The sequence below is a fragment of the Manis javanica genome, chromosome 17 (genome assembly GCF_040802235.1).
Source record: "Manis javanica isolate MJ-LG chromosome 17, MJ_LKY, whole genome shotgun sequence".
Taxonomy (NCBI): Eukaryota; Metazoa; Chordata; class Mammalia; order Pholidota; family Manidae; genus Manis; species Manis javanica.
Genome location: NC_133172.1, coordinates 47,629,023 through 47,650,063, shown reverse-complemented (window position 1 = coordinate 47,650,063; position 21,041 = coordinate 47,629,023). Strand labels below are relative to the sequence as shown.

Genomic DNA, 21,041 nt, shown 5'->3' with positions numbered 1-21,041 from the left:
CTGCTGTTGAGACGCCCTAGCAGGTGACCTGCTTCTGCCAGGGCCGGCCCAGCCCACAGTGCTGATCATACTCAGTCTGGCATGTTACTGCTTCTCCTGCACATCCCTCTAGGCCTTGGAGCAGGGCGGGTAAAGGGGGCTGAGTGTGCTATACAGGACCAGCCTAGACGCTTCCTGCTTCTGTAGCTTCCTACCTGGTCCAAGCCTCTTGGCTCTGCTGGGCACGGCTATGGAATGGATCGACTCCACTCCTGGCCTGGGCTGCTTAGTCCAGTTTGTATGAACTACAGGACATGAGGCTTCATGCTGAGACCAACATGGTTTGCAATACCAAATGAAACTTGATCCTGTGAGCCCATCCACAGGGCCTAAGTCTAAGCAAAATGAGTATTTCCATAGCATTGGCTCTAGGCACTGTGGATCTGGCAGAATGCTCCAGCCAGGATCCAGCCTGACCTGGCTCAGTCTCACTGTGAACAGCAGCCTCTGGGGGCCCTAAAACTGCCAATCCCCAGTCCAAGTGAGCTCTAGCTTTCCTTACTGTCCTTCCTCCAGATGTCTGTGCGTGTAGAACAGGAGCCTAGATCAGGACTGACAGGATCACTCAGGTGGTACAGGCTACAGCTGGCCTTCCAGGGGCTGCCTGGCACCTGGCCACACTGGACCACTTCTCTGCTCTCACTCACACCCAGGCACATTTTCATCTTTGGGAAAATGGAAAGAAGCTCTTCCTTGCAGCCCCAGATCCTTTCCAACCTATAAGTTCTATACTGTGGTGGCAAGCCTGGAAAAGAAAAAGCTTGCTCAAGGTCAAAGTGCAGGGCAGCAGCAGAGGTGTGGCTCCTGCCTCCCAGGGTGAGGCTGGCTCACTTGACTCTCCAGCTGGGCTGTGGCAGGGGAACATAGGGAAGCTGCCCCCCAGGGGATATGCCAGTCTTGTGGAGCCTTAGGGCTTGGGTGGGGATGTCCTGGTGAGGGGCTGTCCAGGCGGATCTCTGCTCAGTCAGAGGAAAGCTTCTTGGAACTTGCCCTGGGTGCAGCAGTAACCAGTTCTGCCCCTCCCTTTGGCACATGGGACCGTTGCCTCCTTGGCACCCTCCTGACTCTTGGATGGGTTGACTTCCTCATGGGATGTGAGAGATGCTTTCATTCTCCCAGTTGCAGGGACAAGGTGTTCCTGAAGGCATGAGGGCAATTAAGTGCGGCTCTGCCACCACCTGCCACCTGTCTTAGAACAGGGAGAAGGGTGGTGAACCCAGGTCAGACATCCTGCTGTCTTCTGGACATGGGGAGTGACACTCCCATTTGACTCTCATATCTGTTGATACGCTGGTGGGTAGTGCCACTGGCCCTTGGTGTCAGCTGGACCCCCTCTGCTGCAAATGCCTCACCTCACTTAAGGGCCTCCAACATGAAATAAAATGCCAGTCCAGGGGCCGAGGAAGGAGAACTCCTTGTCCTTTCCCTGCAGGGACTCTGCCTCACCAGCTGAAACCCAGTTACTTGTGTGTGGTTGTGCCAGGAGTAGACTCCAGGTTCTTCCCAAGACTGCTGGCCCGCCAGCCCAGGGGCTTCCCACAGAGCAAGAGCTGCCCTCAACTGTCCCTGCTCCGCCTCTCCTGAGGCCCCCAGGGCAGCAGCTCTGGGTGTTGCAGCTGGTGCAGAGTTGGATCCTAGCCTCTGTCCGGGTCCCTGGGGCTGCCCAAACTCTCTGTGAACTTGCTGGTAGGTGAGGTGGGACTTGGGGTTGGGGACAGGAGCCTCAGATTATGAACTAGCTGTATTCCTCCTTCCCCAGGAGGTAGCCAAGTGGGGCTTGGGTGTTTGCATGCTTGTGCTGCTCAAGGACCCCGCAGCCTTTGTGATGACGAGAAGGACGTGTCAGAGCCTCAGGGAAGGGCCGGAACAGACCTTGGAAAGGGCAGTGGCATCCTGTAGAGCGCTGAGTAGGACAGCCTGAGCAGCAGCCTTGGAGCCGAGAACACAGACCACCTGACTGACTGGGGCTGAGGGTGTTATTTGGAGAGCCCTGGGTGGGGTCCTCTTCGCCTGGAGTGATGGTGTGCTGTGCCCAGTTCTCCATGGATTACACTGCCTCTGTTCAGTGTCTGTTCAGTGGGTGCCTTGTGGGGGCTGGGACTGCAGGGCCTTTCAGCAGGTGACTGGCCAGGAGCCTCTGTCCAGGAGATGCCACAGGCTGCTCAGGGCCAAGCTGTGGGACAGCACTGCAATCCAGATCACTGGTTGCAAAGCCGTCATTAATCTTTTGGTGTCATTAATCTACAATTACATGAAGAACATTATGATTACTAGGCTCCCCCCTTCACCAAGTCCCCCCCACATACCCCTTCACAGTCACTGTCCATCAGCATAGTAAGATGCCGTAGAATCACTGCTTGTCTTCTCTGTGTTGCACAGCCCTCCCCATGCCCCCCCACGTACTATACATGCTAATCGTAATGCCCTCTTTCTTTTTCCCCACCCTTATCCCTCCCTTCCCACCCATCCTCCCCAGTCCCTTTCCCTTTGGTAACTGTTAGTCCCTTCTTGGGTTCTGTGAGTCTGCTGCTGTTTTGGTCCTTCAGTTTTCCTGCAAAGTTGTTTTCTTTGCCTTGCCTCACTTAGCCTCCTGAGGAGCGACATCCTAAAGCCAATGATCTGGCAAAATGGGGCTGCAGAGCAGGGCTGGGCTGTGGCATGGACTGACTGATGGATGCCAGGTGGACCTGTACTGGCCACGGCAAGAGACCAGATACCTCAGTTGGTGGGGCAGGCAGTGCCAAGGCTCTGGATGGGGAATGGCGAGCAGTACCTGAGGGAGGAGGGAAGCGCCGGAATCTGATAGGAGGAGTTGGAACTAGGGTTAGTCAGTTGGTGTTACATGAGGATTTCAGGGAGCCTGTGACAGGCCCTGGCAGAGGTCTAGGGGTGAAGAGGATGCTTAGTCTGTGCCACAGGCCCCAGGTAAACCCAGGGTTAATGGTTTCCACACTGTGACTCCCACATTGGGAGTTCCAGATGTGGTAATCTGACCCTTCAGAGCCAGCCAGGCAGCCAGTGCACACATCTGCTTTGGAACCAATATAGAGAAGAGGTCTAACCCAGCCCCAGAGCATGGGGAGGAGACAGGCACAGCACATTATCTGAGGTGGGGTTGTGGCTCCATTGGGCCACCAGCCTGGCCATCTGTCCACATCTGTCCCTCTGTCTGGAGTTTCCCTGCTTTGAGACCCTGAAAGTTGCAGCATTAGAGAGCTTCTGGGGAAGAATGAGCACTGGAGATAGAGCCCAGGTCCAGTACCTTCAGAACAGACCCCTCACCTGGGCCCAGGGAAGTGGTAGAACAGGCTCTGAGGCCCTGCCACCCTCACAGAGTGGCATGGTGGGCACACTAGGCATTAGGGAGCACAGCCCCACATCTGGTTTCACTCAGCGGGCCACAATTCCTGAAAACCCCTGCACTCCCCAGGAGAGCATCGTTGAGTGACCTCTGGAAAAGCAGAAGTGAAGTTTGGGAACGCACTGTCCTGTCTCACTCTGCCGTGGCCAGCTGGCCAGCAAGGCCCCTATGTGGGCCATGAGGCCGTGGGTGAGTCTAGAGCAGGGGGCTGCCCCGCCTAGTGTACTGTGCCAGAGGCTGCCTCTGTGCCTGCTGAGCCCCTGGTGGAGTGTGAGACCAACCCTTGGGATGGGCCAAGAGGCCCTTGGGGTGGGGCTGCAGAGGCTCAGGGGCTGCATAGACTGCATGCTACCTGCCCCTGGGAGCCCTGGAGGGGCTGAAGGATCACTTTCAGGGCTGGCAGGATCTGAGAAAGGTTTCAGGAAGCAGATGGGAGCCAGGGCTGCCCAGCCACCACCTCTCAAGGCCTAGCCGGGGTTAGCTGCTAGGCCCACACTTTGTCCTACAGAGATCAGAGAACGTTGGTCAAGCTAGGAACCCCCATGCCCTCCTGCTAATCAGGGACTGGAGTGGTAATCAGGGGTGCAGCTGGGACCAGGCTTTGCTGCTGAGGGGTCCTGGCCCAGAAGACCTGGGTGGGGGGGTAGGTGGGTGGTAGAGGGACAGGTAGAAGCTATGGGGTCACTTTGAGTCTGGTGAGGCCCTGTGAGCCCTGGGAGGAACAGCTGTGCCAGGTAAGCTGCATCCTGCCTGGGCACCTTGAGAGAGGTCAGCTGGACCCTGCTGGAGCTGGAGCAGTGACCTCTGACACAGGCAACCTTTGTCAAGGTGGACAGTGGTGCCCTGTGGAGGAGGGAGGGCAGGACTCGTACTTTCCAGGCTGGAGATGTGCCCTCCCAACCCAGCTTTTCTGCCTGGACCTGAGGAAGCAGCTCTAGTTCCTGCATTTCAAGGGTTTCTCCCTAGGGCATCTGGTGGACTTCTCTGGAGCACTTGCTTGGGGCAGAGATCACAGGCAAGTGGCCCTAGCCAGAGAGCAACACGGGCAGAGCAGAGATTCAAGGGCTGAGGGCATGAGGCCTCACAGACAGTGGAGAGGAGGAGCTCTAGCTCTGGGGCCACTGAGGCCACTGAGTAAAGGTGACAATGACACATTGGAGTTGGAGGACTTCACTCTGGTGACAGTGTGGAGAGTGGACTTGGGAGCAGGGAGCCAGGATGTGGGTCAGGAGACCAGCAAAAGGACACCATGGCAGGAAGGAGGCCCAGGTGGTGCCAGAAGCTGGAATTGTGGGAAGAGTTACCAGAACATTGGGACAGATAATCTTGGGGAGCAGAATAGGTAATGGAAGGTCCAGGGTAGGGTGAGGGATGCTGAGGAGCAGGCCTGAGGTCCTCAGGAGAGGCTGGAGGCACTGGGAAGCAGTTAGTGGGTTTCCTCTGAGGAGGGGTTTAGGTCAGGCTGCAGAGAGAACTTCCTGATAGGAGTAGCATCTTTTTGGACATGAGGAATCAGCCTCTGAGGAAGTCTTTCACTGTGAGAGATCCCAAGCTGGCCAGACATTTCTGGTGCCGGGCCACAGATGGAGGGTTTAGGGTAGACAGCTGGGCTTGTGGGTAGACCAGAGAGGTCCTCTAAGTCTGTGCTAACAGAACACTGCTCATGCCTCAGCCCAGGCATGTCTGGGCTCTCAGGGGCTGTTCCTGAGCCTGTGAGGCTGCTGAGCTCAGGGCACAGAGCAGAACTAACCCCTGCCCTCCCAGAGCCCCTGGTGTCCTTGGCTGCCCTCGGGCTGGGCCAGGGTTGGGTGGCCGTGTCTCCCACGAAGCTCTCAACAAGTTCCAGGCCTCTCCTCCTGTGCTCAGATCCCACCCCCAGTTACACCCCCTCCTCTGCAGTGCTCAGCAGGAAGCTGGTCAGGGGGAGGTTTCCAAAGGGCCTTGTCCCAGCCCCGAGGACTGTCTAAAGGGGCTGCCAGCCACTGGGTGGGGACGCCAGGCTTCTTGAACAGGGTCAGAGCGAGTTCAGAAGCCCTGTGTGGTCTGAGCTGAGGGATCGGCTAGCCTGCCTGCCTCCAAGTCGCCTTCTTGGCTGGCAGACTGTCCCCTCTCCCTGGGTTGCAGGGAGATGTGGGGCTTGGCCAGGGAAAGTGGTCTGGAATGGCCCTTTGACATCGTCCCTGGGGACTTGAAAAAATGAGTTTCCTAGCAAGGAAGACTCCTCAGGCCTTGGGCAGGGTTCTCAGTAGAGTCTCCCGGGTTTGCTCTGATTTGACAAACACCAGCAGAAACCGTCTGCGTTCCAGCAGCACTGGGAGCCGCTGCTTCCTCAGATGCGGCGTCAGCAGAACGCTGCAGCCAAGGCTCAGGGGGGTTTGCTTTAAGGGCGCGCTATGCCTCAGGGGCAGGGGGTGTACTCAGCTTTGCCCCTCTAGTTCACATACACGTTTCTAGCTTCCCTAGGAATGGCTGCGTCCGCAAGTGATGCCGGAGGGGCTTATCCCTGAGCCATGACCGTCAAGGGGGCATGAGTGTTCAGGCCGCCTCCAAGGTTGTGGAGTGGGTATGCATACCGTGCCGCTCACTCCCCTGCCACCTGCCAGCTTTTCTGGGACTGAAGTCTGTCTGGGCAGCTGGGTCTGTATCTGAAAGGCCTGTCCTGGACCAAGGGCTCTGGGAGAATGTGGTTAGGGATGTAAAGGGTCAGGGAGGAGAGACCAGAATTGGGGACAGGCAGAATCTGCCAGGCTTTACCCACATCCTGACCCCACTGTACCTGACTGTGGAACCCTGTCCCCACCTTGCCCTCAAGTTTCATGTTCCCTCTTATTTCTCTTTTCTGAGTCTGAAATTGGCGTGGCTGGGAGGTCCAGCACACAGGTTGCTCCTGGCAGAGGGCTGAGTACTCAGCAGGGCCCCATCTGTTTCCAGTTAGAGTGGGTCTTGGTTTCCCCTTTGGGTCGGGGTGCTGAGTTCTACCTGACCAGCACCTGGGGTTGGCTGGGGAGGGGAAAGGGAACTTGGTGGTGGGGAAGTTGTTGAGTGAGCCTTCCCAGGAAGAGAAGCCATGTGGAGCAAAGGCTGAGGCTAGGGCAGAGGGAGTGCACGCTGCTGGAGTGAGGCTGGAGTGGGAGGTGGCTGCACTCAGGGAAGCCTCCCAGCAGCACATGCAAGGATGCCTGGGGGAGCCTGGACCAGGATGCTTCAGAGGGTAGGAATCAGGAGGCGGGGCTGGAGTCCAGCACCTGGGCATGCCGTCCCAGAGAATAGTAAGACTATAGCATGAGGGGCCCTGCCAAGGGGACTGGATTTGCCCTGTACATCTGACCTGGCCTCTAGACCCAGCCGTTAGCTGGAGGGGAAGGGATCTCATCATCTAAGATGGGCTTGCTGCTGGCTGCAGTGGCCGGGTGGATAAATGGACAGGTTTGGGCTGGCAGCTGCTGCGACAGACAGACTGACCCAGGACTCCACATTCTGGCCTGGCCTTCCAGCAGCTGTCTGCTGCCCTTACCGAGGAATTTGAGCACCTTCTGTGCCTGGGCCAGAATCCTCACCCACTTTTTTTTTTTCCCTTAAGTATCATAGTGTTTATTGATAGATGCAAGTATATAAAATCAGGGCATGAACATGACTTGATAAATTAAGTAGATAATTTCATTACTGTAAGAGGGACTGATTCATTCTCATTGTTTGTTTTATACCCACAACACCCACTTTAGGGGCATTTATGATCTCTCAAAGCTAATCATTTTGTGCAAGTTAACCATGTTTCTTTTGAAAAGAATTGGGCACTTTCCCAGGGTTAAGGATATTGAAATCTAGCACTCAAGCTCATTACCAGAAGTAGAAATACAGGCTATGGTACTGTTACAGAGAGAGCCATCAATTACATTTAAAAACTTTCTGTAACAACCAAATGGGTAGTCAGATATTACAACACAAGTGTTACAGAGCAAAGGACCTTCTCTCACCTGTGCCTTATTCCAGGTATAGATGGGCCTTGGCCAGACTGTGGTAGAGATGGGGAGGACAGGGGTTTTTGGCAGATGGCCTGGGATGAGGACACAGAAGTGTACACACCTCCTGGGCAAAAAGGCAGCAGGGTTCATGGGGCAGAGCAGGGCGCTGGTGGCCTCTCCCTGTCCCACCTTGCCTTCAGTTCTGTCTGCCTTTTGGGTGGCCACGGGGGAAAAGTAGGTATAAATGGTAGAGCGATGGTGAAGGCTGAAGACAGTGAAGGCCTCCTGAAGACCTCTCAAGGCTACTGTCCACCTGTGAGGACAGGAATGCTGCCCGCCCCTGGACACCGCTCAGAGATGCAGCCGGAAGGATCTGCCCTAGCAGTGTGCACATCCCTCCCTTCTTCCCTCCCTCCCTTCCACATACTCTTCCAGCTCTCCTTTAGCACGCCTGGCTCCAGGCAGGGAGCATTCTTCTCTTGATGGTATACAGGAAGAGGGGCACCACAGGGGCTGCCTAAGCCTTAGAGGGTTATGTGTCCCACTGTCCCTTCCTCTCTTAGCTGCCCAGGAGAGCATGGAAACACAGGGAGCATTGGTCAGAGGGGCTTGTGGAAATGCTCACAAGCGTAAGTCTTCCTGTCATCCTCTTGGCAACCTCCACTGCAGCAGAAGCCAGCCTCGCTGTCGGATCTTCGTGCACGCACGCGTGCACACACGCTCTCACAGGCCCCTTCTCAGCCATTGCCCTCCATACTGCTATCGTGCCACAGTGTCCAGGAGTAAACCCTCCTGCTATCTTCACCAGCCCTTTCCTGTCTTTTGTTCATTCCACAGTTATTTACCAAGCATGAAAACACACCAGAACATACTCCGTTCTGGGCTCTAAGATATCCTGTAGTGACCAAAAGTCCTTGCGGCCACGGTGCTTATGTGTCCTGTGCTAAGTGGGTTAGCATCATGAGGAAGAGTGACACAAGTGACAGGGCAGAGTCTGGGGCTGTGGGTGACAGGACAGAGTGCCGGGGCTGTTGGAGAGGCCTCTGAAGAGGGGCCATTTGAAGGAAGTTCATCACTTTCCAGGCAAGGGGACAGGGAAAGGCCCTGTGGTGAGGATGAGCAGATAACTGTTTTAAGATGGCTCTGGCTGCTGGGTAGAGCATAGATTAGGGGTGGGAGGCAGGGGGTGAAAGCTGGGAGACTGTTAGGTGGTTGCCCTGGCCCCAGGGCCTCACCTGCCCTGTATTCCGCCTTTTGTTGGGGTGCTGACTCCTACCTCTCCTGTCTACCTTTTCCCTTGCCCCATCCCTAAGAAGTCAGGGGAGCCTGTCTGCCTCCAGCCACTCTGAGGGCAATGCCAGTCTTTCCTCCCAGTATCCTCTTCCCCCACCTCATTCCACTCATTTACCCTCCAAGCCACTTGTCATTCATGCCCTCCTGTGAGCTGCTTCCTTTGTATGTTCCTGGCCCTGCCCTTTGCTGTGGCTGGCCTGGCATGCATCATCCTGTCTTGGTGCTTCCTCCCTTTGACTCCCATGGTTTGTAGCATCTCCTTTATTTCATATTCATTGTTCCTGCCTGGGGTATGTTGGCTTGCTTCTCAATCCCAGAGGCACTTGAGTCAGGACTTACTCTGTTCTAGGTGAGGGCTCTTCTAGAGCCCTCCATGCAGAAGGGCCTCAAAGACTGTGGGTTGTGAATGGCATCTTGTCTTGGGATTTCCCAGTCCTTCTTGTCATTTGGGGGAACAGTTCTACCTATGCTTGGACTCTGGGGCCAGTGTACTGGCTCATGGTCTGAGGGTCTGGGGCATCTCCAGGGCCTTGGCCTGACTGCCCTGGAGTAGGCCCTGAGTCAACGGGGAGGTGGAAGCAGGGACAGGAGGTCAGGGTAGCAGCAGGATACAGCTGCGGAGGAGAGACTGGGGTCCAGAGTCAGGGTGGGGATGGGGCCTTGGGGACCTGAGGAGGCTCAGCATGCCTCACCCCTACCCTTGGATTTCAGACTTGAAGCTGCACCTGCAGAGCACTGACTATGGCAACTTCCTGGCCAATGAGGCATCACCACTGACAGTATCAGTCATCGATGACCGGCTCAAGGAGAAGATGGTGGTGGAGTTCCGCCACATGAGAAACCATGCCTATGAGCCTCTGGCCAGCTTCCTGGACTTCATTACGTGAGTGTGCCCTATAGTGCCTTCTTCTCCCACTGGGCAGGCTGGCTCCCTGCAGAGTCCTCCTGGGCCATGTGGCTGGGCTGGGCATTTAACCACCTTAGATCTCCAGGCCACTACCCATAATGTGGGCTCACCTGCTGCTTCACTGCTGGCCAGGAATCTGGACAGGCAGGAGTGTTCCATGGTGCACTGCGGGATGAAGGCCCTTTCTCTGCACTCCTGGTGTTATGGAGATTGGGGTGGGGAGACCAGGAATGATGGGAGCCCTTTTCCTCACGTAGACCTGCAGCACCCACTCTGAACAAGTCACCAGGTTCCCAGGGCCCCGTGCTGGGGTCAGGCACCAGGGGCAGCTCTGAAGAGCCAGGTTCTAGGGATGGATCACTCAGGACCGTTCCTGTCCAAGCTGAGACCCATTCTCCATGTTCTCTGACTATGGCCTTGGTTCTCAGGGAGAGAGGAAGGAGGCTGAACATCTGGCTGCCTTTCCCAATTCTGGCTCAGGTCCCCATGCTTAAGACCCTTGGCTGCCCGGCTTCTATTGTCTACCCCTTGGGTGCAGCTCTGCCTCCACTAAGGTCCTGGAGAAGCTGAGTGGAGGAAGGGCCCCTGGGACCTGAAGGCACAGAGGGGACATGGACGAGGCAGCCTCTGCTTGTTAGGTAAAGCTGTGGAAATAGGAAGAAAGGCCCCTCTATCAGGATGGCCTAGGAGCCGTGAGCCAGGGCATGGTGGACAAAGAGAAGGCCTCTGTCCAGGAGGCTGTCCCACACAGGAGGCGGGCAGAGGCGTGATCAGTGGCTGGCTTATGTGAATGTGCTCTGCGTTGGTGCGCTGTGAGGGTATACTGTGGGGAAGTACTTCCGGGCATTCTTCTGGGTACTCTTTAGCTTCTACCATTCTGTGATTGTGATGCCCTCACCCTCTTCGTTGGGACCTGGCACACCTGCCCCACTTGTCCCTGCAGGGACAGGGCTAGATGCCTCCTACCTGTCCTGATTCCCACCCCTGGCGAGGAGCTGCCGCTTGCTTTAATCCACTTGCTTAAGTGGGGACTGCAGCCAGAGGGCTCCATCCTTGCACAGGGACACCCAAAGGGCTCAGAGGACCTGCCTTGGCTGGGAAGCAGGCTCTTTCTTGGCCACAGGCCTCCTTTCTGGGGACCTCACTGTTGTCCTGGCTGGGCCAGGCCCTATCAAGCTACAGTTCACATGGTCTTACTGAAACAGGAATCCAGAAGTGGAGTGTATCTTCTGCTGCCACCTTGAGGGTCACACTGTCAGTGTCCCATCTGTCAGTTAACCCTGGCCTGGGCCTGTGTGTCCCTTACCCCAAGGCCAGAGCTGAAGACATACCAGGAAGCAGTGCCTTTATTGCCAGAGCCCAGCCTTCACCTTGTTTGCACAAGGCTCCTTCAGCTTCCTGGTGAATGTTCTGGTCTTGCTAGAGACCAGACTGGCCAGAGGGGGCCTGACCTCATGCCAGTGGTCAGAGGGTGGATATCAATCATCCATTGCCCACTTGGCCACCTGCCTCTTCAGCTAGCCCCTAGTCTGTCTTGGTGCCCTTAGAGGCTTGGTTTGGCCTGCCAGGCCCTGAAACCGGAGAGGGCTCTGAGCATGACTGAGGCTGCACAGCCGCCAGCTCTTTGCTGGAGGTTGGCTGCAAACACTAAGTGTGCTTACAGCAGCCAAGTGCTGTCCTGCGGCAGGCTGTCGCTACCCCACCCCTTCCATTCATGGGTGACTGTGGCTTACAGTCTTCCTCTCCCCTCACTCCAGTGCTCACTCAGGAAGAGCTCAGCAGCCACGTGTCAGCCTGTCTGAGCTTGTGGCTGCTCATTCCATGACCTCCTCATCTCCAGTGACTTGTTCCTCTGCTCTCACTTGAGCTACCCCCACTGATGTCTGCCCAAGACTGTATCACCAACTGGAACTGCTCCACCCCTAAAATTGCTGAGTCAGGGACCCCCTCTTTATCCACAACCTCAGGCCCTCCAGCCCACTCTTAGTCCCTTGTGGGACGTGGGTTCTGGACTCAGCAGGACACTGGGCCTTGCTTCCTCCCCTACTAACCCTCTGTCTTCATTTCCCTCCCTCCCCAGCTGAGGTTCCCTGGTCCATCATTTGAGCTCTCTTTTGCCAGCATCCACAGCTCTCTTGGCTGCCTGTCTCATGTCCCGCCCCAGCTGGCAGCCCCCCAGCCCTGGAGGAATCCCAGAAGCCTCCATCCTGGAGGCGCCCTCCCCTGCCTCCACTGCTGGGAGTAAAGCTGGGGGAAGCTGGCATTGGGTGGGAGATCCCTGCTGCCAGACCTGCATGCTCACCAGCTTAGCTGGCCTTGACTTGTCTCTGTGCAGCTGGCCACTTGCTTTCCCCACTTAGCACCCTGCAGCCCCCCAGTAAGGTTGGGAAGACCACCTCCCCATCTGAAACACCATTCCTCTCCCACCTGGAACCTTCTCTCTGGGCAGATGACCCACCTCCTCCTCCACAGAGGTAGTAGAAGCCAGTCGGCCTCCCAACACTCATTGGTACCCTCAACCTCACCCAATGGCAGAGGTGCCCCCCCTTCTCTTGGGTCTTGCTACCAATGTCCTGAGTCCCCTCACTCTACTCTCTGAACCCTCAGCGGCCATTCATATGCACTCCTGTCTGCACAGCCACCTTCCCTTCCGGATTGTTCCTATCAGCATCTAAACAAGCTCAAATCTCACACCATAAAAAAGTTATTTCATGGAGCCTAAACTTTTCTATTCACTGTTTGTTCTCTTAGCTCCCCCCATCCACATATGTCCTGTGCCACTGGAGTGTGGGGACCCACACCCCAGAGATGTACAGAAGAATATAACCAGAGAGGAGAGTGTGGTTCCTGCAGGTGGTGAAGTGTCAGCTTGAGGCTCCATCCCGGGTGTGTGAACACTGTCATTGCCCACAGACAAAGCTGGCCCAGGTGGGGCAGAGGTTGGAACCACCAGAGAGGCCACCTGCACACCATCCCTCAGAGCCTCTTGATTGCCTTCAGAGCCACCCCGTGGCTAGAATAGGTTGCCACAGTGGGTGGTGAGTTCTTTGTCACCGAGGGTGTGCAAGCTGAAGCTGCTCAGTGCCTCCTCTCTCCAGTGGTTTTGTAGATCTCAGCCAGCCAATACACATGACCAGTATAAGCTCTGGGCCAGGCCCAGTGCCAGAAGGGAGGGAGATGCATGGATGCAGTGGCATGGCCACCCATGGTACCCTGGAGGGACCTGTGGGCAACTGCCACAAATGGAGCCAGGGGTGACAGGAGGCTTCCCAGCATTGAGAGGACTCTAGGATCAGGTGGGGTTAGAGAGGCCACTCAGGAAAATGGGTGGCTGGAGTGGAGGGCAGCTGCCTGGAGTGGAGCAGATAGGCGCTGAGGGAGAGGGTTCCCTGAAGTAGACTGTCATCAATCAAATGCTCTTGAGATGATTCGGCTCAATTTCAAGGTGATAACAGTAATATGTCACTGTACCAATGGCCCAGTTGTTAACTTGCTGTGTGAATAGAGCCTCTATTAGGTTTTTTGGCTTGGTGGGGATCTTAATCTGGGCCATTCCATGATGGTTTCCCATCAGAGAGTAGGTCCTGGAAGGGAAGCTGGGAGAGTGCTTGTGGAAGTGAGTCTGGTCTCTGGGGAGTCCCAGGTGGGCCCCAAAGGCCTTTTCCTTAGATGTGTGAGCCTCCCTGGAGGGGGTTGTCCCCAGTGTTCAGCACCCACCTGTAGCCCAGGCACCTACTGGCAGAGCCTGGACATGGCCACCTGTACCACCTGGGGGAGGGGAGGTCCCATCTTTCTCCTGTGCCAGAGGCCTCAGTACCATCAGCCTGGAGTGGGCATCAAGAAGGAGGCTTTGTCCCTGGACAGTGGGCTCACATGCCCAGTAGGCCTGTTAGCCATTTTCCCTAGGACATGTGCTCTAATCTTGGGCCCTGCTGGGTCACAGAGGACATCAGGCTTCATTAGGCCTCCCTGTCCTGGCTGGCCAGGCCTCTGTCCAGTACCACTGTTTTTGCATCAGCAGCAGGGAGTCTCTACAGTCTGGGGTTCTAGGCCTGCTATGATTTATGGGACCTGGGCTAGAGCTGGCTGCTGCCTTGTGGGAGAGCCAGTGCCCACACTATTCTCCTGACCCTGATGGAGAGCACACAGGATCTCTTTGAGGCCCAGAAGGCTCAGGGCAAGTGGGAGGATCCAACTGGGCCTTTCAGGAAGGGCAGGTTTTAATAGGAGGTCAGGGCCTTACTAGCTCTGCTATGGGCCACACTTCAGTCACCCTGATGGCAGGGGGAAACAGGCTTAACAGGTGGTGTGCTGGGGCCATTAGTTTGAAATCACTATTCACTCTATTTCCACCCTGGGTAGGGTTCTGCAGGACTCAGATGTGATTATGCAGATACTGTTATTAGCAGCCCCTGCTGGGAACTGTGGATAGACTGACTGGCAGGGGTACCTAGTCATCCTGGCCTCCTCAGCAGTGCCAGGCCAACCTCACTGCCACAATGGTAACGTACATCTAAGACATGCTTCTCCAGTAGGTGGCACCAAAGGGCACAACAGAGGGACAGGGCTTGGCTAGGGGCTCTGAAGACTTCTGGCAAGAAGTGGCTTCCCAAACTCCAACCCGAGACTTCCGTGGGCCCAAGATGAATCTTGAAGGCATGGGGCGAGGGAGGGGCTTTGGGCAGAGGAATACAGACTCCCTCACCCCCACCCCCTGAGGGCCTCTTTGGCCTGGCGGGCAGCCGCCTATCCACTCCCCAGCTGTCTTCCTCTGGAGGGAGATGCTGACCAGCTGGAACCTCATTCTCTCTTCTTGAGGCCAAATGAGGGGAGGACTGGTGGAGTGGCTTTCTGGGGGCAGGGAGGCAGCTGCTGAAGCCAGGCAAGGAGGAGGAGGAGGAGGATTTCCCTGCTTGCTGAAGGCCTTGGCCTTGGGAGAGAAGCAGACAGCTTAGCCAGCACCATCTCTACCAGGTCTGCCCTGCCTCTTTTCTCCCAGGAAAGAGGATTCTGGCCCTCATTGGGCAGGAGAGAAAAGCAGGCACTGTTGCTTGTCAGCAACCTTGTCGTTAACCCAGGGGGAGGGAAGTGCTGGGCCTAGTACAGGATCATCTAAGGCTGGCCTAGCCTGAGTTAGAAGGCAGCTTGGGAAGGAGGAAATTAGGTGATTGCAAGTAACCCTTCCTTGGCTTAGCAGTTTCCTTGGTACCCAGCTAGCACTTTTAGCAGAGGAGGCTGGGGGCAGCCAGGGGATGCTACCACGTGCTCCCATGTTTGCTGTCAGGGCTGAAAAGTGAATCACAGCTGGCCTGTTCCACATCACTGGAGGGACAGCAGCAAAGACAGACAGCAGAGTCTTCCCACGGGACTCTCCTCTGAGGCTGGATCAGGATCATGAGGAGTGGCAAGTACCTCCCTTGGGCCCTGACCCCAGTCCTATCGCCAGCATAAGTGGACACCCTGAGCTATGGGTGCAAGGAGTGGGGAAGTTTAGAAAAAGCAACTGGCTTGTGGAGATCACTCTATGAAAACAAGGCTAGATGGGGAGTGTAGAGCCAGGGCATGGCAACCCTGGACATGGGTGTAGGTGTGTGGGCACTGGCCACAGGGACAGGGAGCTCCTCTATGTGATGGTGACAGGGCCTAGTGTCTGCACTCTCTGCCTTATATTCTCTGACAGTGGGGCTGGGATGCTGGTGGTTGTGGGATCAATTGGATAGCACAGGTCTGAGAGGTATGCTCTTCTCCCCTTCCCTGTCCAGGGTTGTGAGCATAAATCCTCAGATCTGGGGGTGGGGTCTCTGTGCCGTCTCAGGGAACATGATGGATGGGGCACAGGTAGAATGCTGTGGGAGGTGATGTGTAGCATAGGTCCTGGAGTAGGTAAGATCCTGGAGGCATTAGGGGCAAGAGGGTAGGAAAGATGCAGGCTGAGGCTGGGGACCAAGGCCCAAAGTTCTGGCGGGACTTCTCCAAGGTCTTTCCACTCTTCCAACTCTGTCAGGTTGGGGGCAGAAGGCTGGCCACTTGGGTCTCTTTGTTTACAGCTGCAAATGAACTCTGCCTAAAACCCTCAGTTTGAGGAGGGGGGCCTGTCTCTTTTCAGTGTACATCCTGTAGCTGACCCAGCCAGTTTGGGGGTGAGGAGAAGGCAGCTACCTGGCCTCAAGCCCAGGAGAGCAGAGGTCACAGCAGGGCTCTGGGCTGGGTGAGAGCTGGGGAGGGTGCAGCAAGCACGGGGAGAGGGGTCAGGCTGGGACAGGAGCTGTGGCTTCTTCTGCCTGCCATCTTCCTGGAGGGCCCTGTAGAAGCCCCCACAATGGGCAGCCCTCTGAGCTGAGGCCTGGGCCACTGCCTCCTTCCTTTACTTCCCTTGGTGTTGGGGGCCACTTTCCACTTGGTTCCTCTTGGACAACCTCAGCACTGCGTGCTCAAGGTACCATCACAGGTGGCTCTGGCTACCCAAAACCTAGGGCAGGGCCTGCACTCAGTGCCTGGTTGAGGGTAGTAGCTTCCCCCCACCTTCTCTGGTCTTGGGGGATGTCCTTCTACCCAAACCTCATCCAACTCCCTTGTGCCCTGACTGTATCCCTGGTGACAGGCCTGGGGGAATGCTGTGGCTCTTGCTGCCTGACTGTGGCCTGGAGTGCTCTCCCTCTCTTCGTTCCATCCCCACACAGGTGACTGCACGGACCTCTCTGCCCCAGCCCCCTCCTCTCCAGGCCCCTCTGCTGCCCATGCGCTGTCCAGAGTGGAGAGCCTGGAGGGGCCTGGGCCTGGGGCTGACCTGAGCCCAATCTCCTGTCCAGGTCACTGGATCTCCTCCAGATGTCCTAGGAGATGCCTGACCCTGGCCTCGGTCCCTACAGAGAAGGTCATGCTCTCTCTCTGCAGTGGGTAGCTCTGTACTTGCCCCATCTCTGCCTGACCAGGGGCCTTGCTCCAGAGGGGCCCTTCCACTGGCTCCTCCCTGATCTTCCCCGGAGAAGCTACTCCTCAGCCTTTCCTTCCCCTGTCATCTCCTCCGGAGCTACTGTCTCCACCCAACAGCCAGAGTAACCCTAACTAACTTGGTATGCCCCCTTATATCCTGCTCATAGATCCCTGGTGCACAAAACGAAGTCAGGACTCTCTACGAGGCCTGCTGGACCAGCCTCCAGGCCCCAGCCTGCTGGCAGCACCACCCTGGTTCCTTCCCTCTGCCAAGTCTGACCGTGCTCAGTTCCTCGAATGCGTATCACTCAGTGGATGCCTCCAGGCCTTTGCACACACTGTTCTCTCTTCCTAGAACACACTTTCATCTCCTAGTTCTTTCATCCCCCAGGCTGGCCTTTGTGCCTCACCTCCATGTGCCCATGGCTCCCGTGTCCTACCAGAGCACTGTTTACGTGGTGGGGTAGTTAACCTGTTTCCCAATCACTTATGGGGCATGAATACTGCCCCCTCACCAAGGGAGGGCCATGCCTATGCTGTGCTCCTGGTGCTGGAGTTGGGGGCACACCTGGACAGTGGTGCTTCTCTGCAGCACCCTTGAGGGAATGCTCATCATTGAGGGGCTAGTGGTCCGTATGGGGTCGGGGAGGCAGGGGCATGGTGCTGTCAGGCTTTCCAACCACCCCCAGGCTGCCCTGATGGACTGCCTGCTTTGTGTGCCTCATAGTTACAGCTACATGATTGACAATGTGATCCTGCTCATCACGGGCACCCTGCACCAGCGCTCTATTGCTGAGCTTGTGCCCAAGTGCCACCCACTGGGCAGCTTTGAGCAGATGGAGGCCGTGAACATTGCACAGACACCTGCTGAGCTCTACAATGCCATTCTGGTGGACACGCCTCTGGGTGAGCCACTGTGGTGGGGCGGGGGGGGTAGCTGGGCAGTGGCCATCAGTGGCAGTGCCTCAGGGTGGGGTTTGAGGGACCCCCAAGGGCGACCCTGGGCCAGAAAGTGAGGCCTGCCTGCTGCTGCTTCCCTTGGTCTTCCTCTTGATCTCCCCCATCCTCTCCTCCTTGCCATGTCTTCTACTGCTTCTGCTGGGTCAGACAGGCTACCCCCAGGGCCTGGCTCCGACCATCTGATTTTGTGAAACTGGCTGAATGCTCAGAAGGTAAAGGAGGGTTGAGCTCATGGAGAGAGAGGCCCTTGGAGTCTTGGGAGCTCTGACAGACTGCGGCCCTAAGCTGGGCTGGCGTAGCTGGCTCCCCATGAGGCATAGGAGGAAAGCAAACAGCCTCACTGGCGTCTACTGAGCAGATCCCAGGGGCTAGGTCAGGCAGCATCCGGCAGGATGCAGGGTCCATGTCAGAGGCCAAGGAAGGAAAACTGGGAACTTCCTTCAGGGCCCCGCCTGGGCAATACTGGTTCCTGCCTGCCTTGAAGGCTGGGGAGGAGGCACTAAGGCTGTCACCAGCAGGTGCCCTCATAGCCAGAGTCCTAGTGCCCAGGAAGCCACCAAGGTTGAGCTACTGGGCTCTAAGCTGTAGTTGGTCCTGCACTAAGAGGCCTGAGCCCTACCTGCTGGTCTCATCTGTCATGGACTCTGTAACTCTGAGCTAGTTCTGGTCTACTTGTGGCTCCTTCTGTTTCTCCATCTTTAAACAAGAGACAGGCCAGTGAGTCTGAAGGCTGCTTGGGGGTGGGAAGACTCCATCTTGCTCTGGCCTCTACTTCCCACCTGACCGTGGTCCATGCCTATTCAACTATCAGACTCATTCCTAAGGAGGGGGCTGGTTTTCCAAATGTGGGCCCCAGACCCTCCTGGGGGGATGCAAAGAAGTCATCAGGCCCTGAATCCACAGCTGCCCCTCAGAAGGAAGGATGTCACAGCCTCTTACGCAATCCTGTGTTTGGCATGGTCTGAGCTTGGGTCTGCCCCAGAGGCGATTAGATCATGTTATGGCTGGCCGCCTCTTTTATAAATCAGTTTTATAAAGCAAGAAGGCAGGAGAAGCTCAGGTCAGTACACATGCCCAGAGTATTGCCTCTGCCACTTCCAAGGCAATAGCCCAGGCCAGGTTGGGGACCCCCCAGTACCCAGCCAGATGGGCCTTGTGGCAGGGCCCTCTGGCCTCCTGGGGTGGTTGAATATCAGCAGGATTCTTGCCTAGGCTAAGTCCACCCGCCAACCTCTCACACCCATGTCTTTCCTCCCCAGCGGCTTTTTTCCAGGACTGCATCTCAGAGCAGGACCTCGATGAGATGAACATTGAGATCATCCGCAACACACTTTACAAGGTAGTGCCCCCCACAGTGGGGAGCAGTAGGGTACTGGCCTGCAGGTGGGGCGGGCCCTGGGCGTGTTGGCTTGATTTATATGGGGTGCTGGGACAGGACGCAGCTGCACTAGGCCCCTATCCTGGGGGCTTATCCCCTTACTTTCTTGGCTTCCGTGATGGGTGCAAGGCTGCATGGAACAGGTTCTCCATCCCCAGGCGCCCGTGGCAGGCCCAGATAAGATCAGCAGGAGGGGCTGGTGCTCTATAGCTTGGCCTGTTGGAGCTGGCGCCTGGGTGGCCGCTCCCCCTGCATCCAGGAGGGTCACGGGCCACCACCCAGGCTGTAGCTTTCAGGCTCACCTCACCTGGGCTGTTGTCAGCAAGTATAGGCACTTGATCAGAGGCAACAGTGTGCTCACTTCCAGTGCAGAGGGGGACCCAGCCAGGCATAGGCAGGTACCCATGCCCCTCTCCAGTTCCTAGACCTAGAGCCACTGCCACATCCCACCATCCTCATCTCCCACCTACTTTCTGCTTCCCATCTGGCTGTGGCAAAGGCTGGTGACCGTGGGAGATAGAATGGGCTTGGCACTCCTCGGTCAGCGCTGCCTTGACCCTAAGAGGTTAGGAGCAGGGCTGGGAGCCAAGGAAGGGGCTGGCCACAGACCAGTGAGGGACATTTGGGACAGACTGGGCTCTCGCCATGGTGTGGTACTGAGCTATGGTGCCAGGACCCCTGATGGGCTAGCCAGGAACATGGGTCACTAGTGAGCAGGCCCTGAAGTGGTGCTGAGGGATAGCACTGGCCAGGGGCCCTGCTGACCTAACCCTGGAAACATTTGTCTGTTACACTTTAACAGTGAGGGTCCTCTTTTGCCCTAGTTGGAGCTAGGTGGCCAATACTCAGCTGCAGCCTCAACTGAGGCCCTCCAGTCTCCTGCGGGGGTCTAGGCCAGAATGCAGGGGTGGTCTGGTAGCAGGTGAAGGGCCTGCCTAGAGGTTGCAATGGACTAGGCAGGGGAACAGCACATGCAGAGGCAAGCATGGAGCATGGGCCAAGTGGCAGGTGGTTTGCTGGGAAAGTACAGGTTCCAGATGGATAGCAGGAGACAGGTCTGGAAAAAGAGGCAGACATAGGATTGTTACCCAGAGCCTTGAATGCCAAGCCAGAAGTTTGAACTTTATCCTGTGGGGAGGGTCAGCCAGTGAAGGTACCCAGCAGAGGGGAGTATCATCAGAAAGTCTCCTCTGGCAGCAATGTGGAGGACAGATTAGAGGGGATGAGACTTGAGGTGGTATGATTAGCAACTTTAATCCTTGGGACTGCCCTAGGAGCTAGGTAGTCAGTATCCACATTTGTAAAATGAGGAAACTGAGGCTTAGGGAAATAGGGTGTTGCCTGAAGCCACTTGCTAGACATTGGCAGCACTGGGGGTTACACCTGGCTCAGCCTGTTTGTAAAGCAAGTGCTCTGATCCACCCGCTAATAGGGAAGCAGCCTAGAATGTGCGCATGCACGCTCAGAGTGCTCCTGTCTGCCCAGCTGGCTCCATGCCGGGTTCCCTGCCCTGAGATAGGGTGAGAGGTGCGGCTGTACCCCCAGCCTCACCCACACCCTCACCGGGCCTGACTGGTTCTAGCTAGAGTCACTGGTGAGGGCTGCCCAGGCACCAGCTCGTAAACACCGGTCCAATGCTGTGGGCACCATGCCAGGACCGCCCACCAGTCAGGCTATGTCCCAGCCCAGTAGCCACAGATGGGAGATTAGGTGGACCCTCAGCTGTCTGGCGGGTGGGAATTGTAGGCAGCTGGTGCAGCAGCCATGGGCTGGCAGACTGCAGGGGACAGGGTGGGGGTTAGGAGGTGACCTTGGTACCTGGATCTTTGGGGTCTTGCCAGTTTCTTCAGCTGCCCTAGCCTCCAGAAGAGAGTCTGAGTTATCCCACTGGGCTCTCCCACACCAGGGTCAGCCTTCCCAGGGATCAGTACAGGCTGGCAAAGGCTGGTAGCTTCCCCAACAGATAGGAACAGCAGGCCCTACTGGGGCAGGCCTAGAGATGTTGGCATAGCCAGCTTGGCTGGCCATGGGGAAGAAGTAGCTGTGGACAATGCTTGGGGGGACTAAACTACCACCAAGCCATGGTAGGATTGGTGCTGTTTCTGCCACGCAGGCCCTCTGATACCTGGGGATCTGCTGTGCTGAGGTCTACTTCCCCTTCTAGGCTTCTTATTCCCTGACCTGTCATAGACTTCTGTTTCCTGTGAC

At 56.6% G+C, this 21,041-nt stretch overlaps 1 protein-coding gene across 1 annotated transcript in view; it reads left to right on the top strand.

The window, feature by feature from the left end:
• The window catches only part of ATP6V0D1 (ATPase H+ transporting V0 subunit d1), a 42,312-nt gene that overhangs the window by 19,054 nt on the left and 2,217 nt on the right, over window positions 1–21,041 (top strand). Inside the window, exons 2-4 of the mRNA XM_017649261.3 lie at window positions 9,367–9,538; window positions 17,223–17,401; window positions 18,715–18,794. Of these exons, the coding sequence (XP_017504750.1) occupies window positions 9,367–9,538; window positions 17,223–17,401; window positions 18,715–18,794 (431 nt within the window). The remainder of the gene's footprint in view (window positions 1–9,366; window positions 9,539–17,222; window positions 17,402–18,714; window positions 18,795–21,041) is intronic.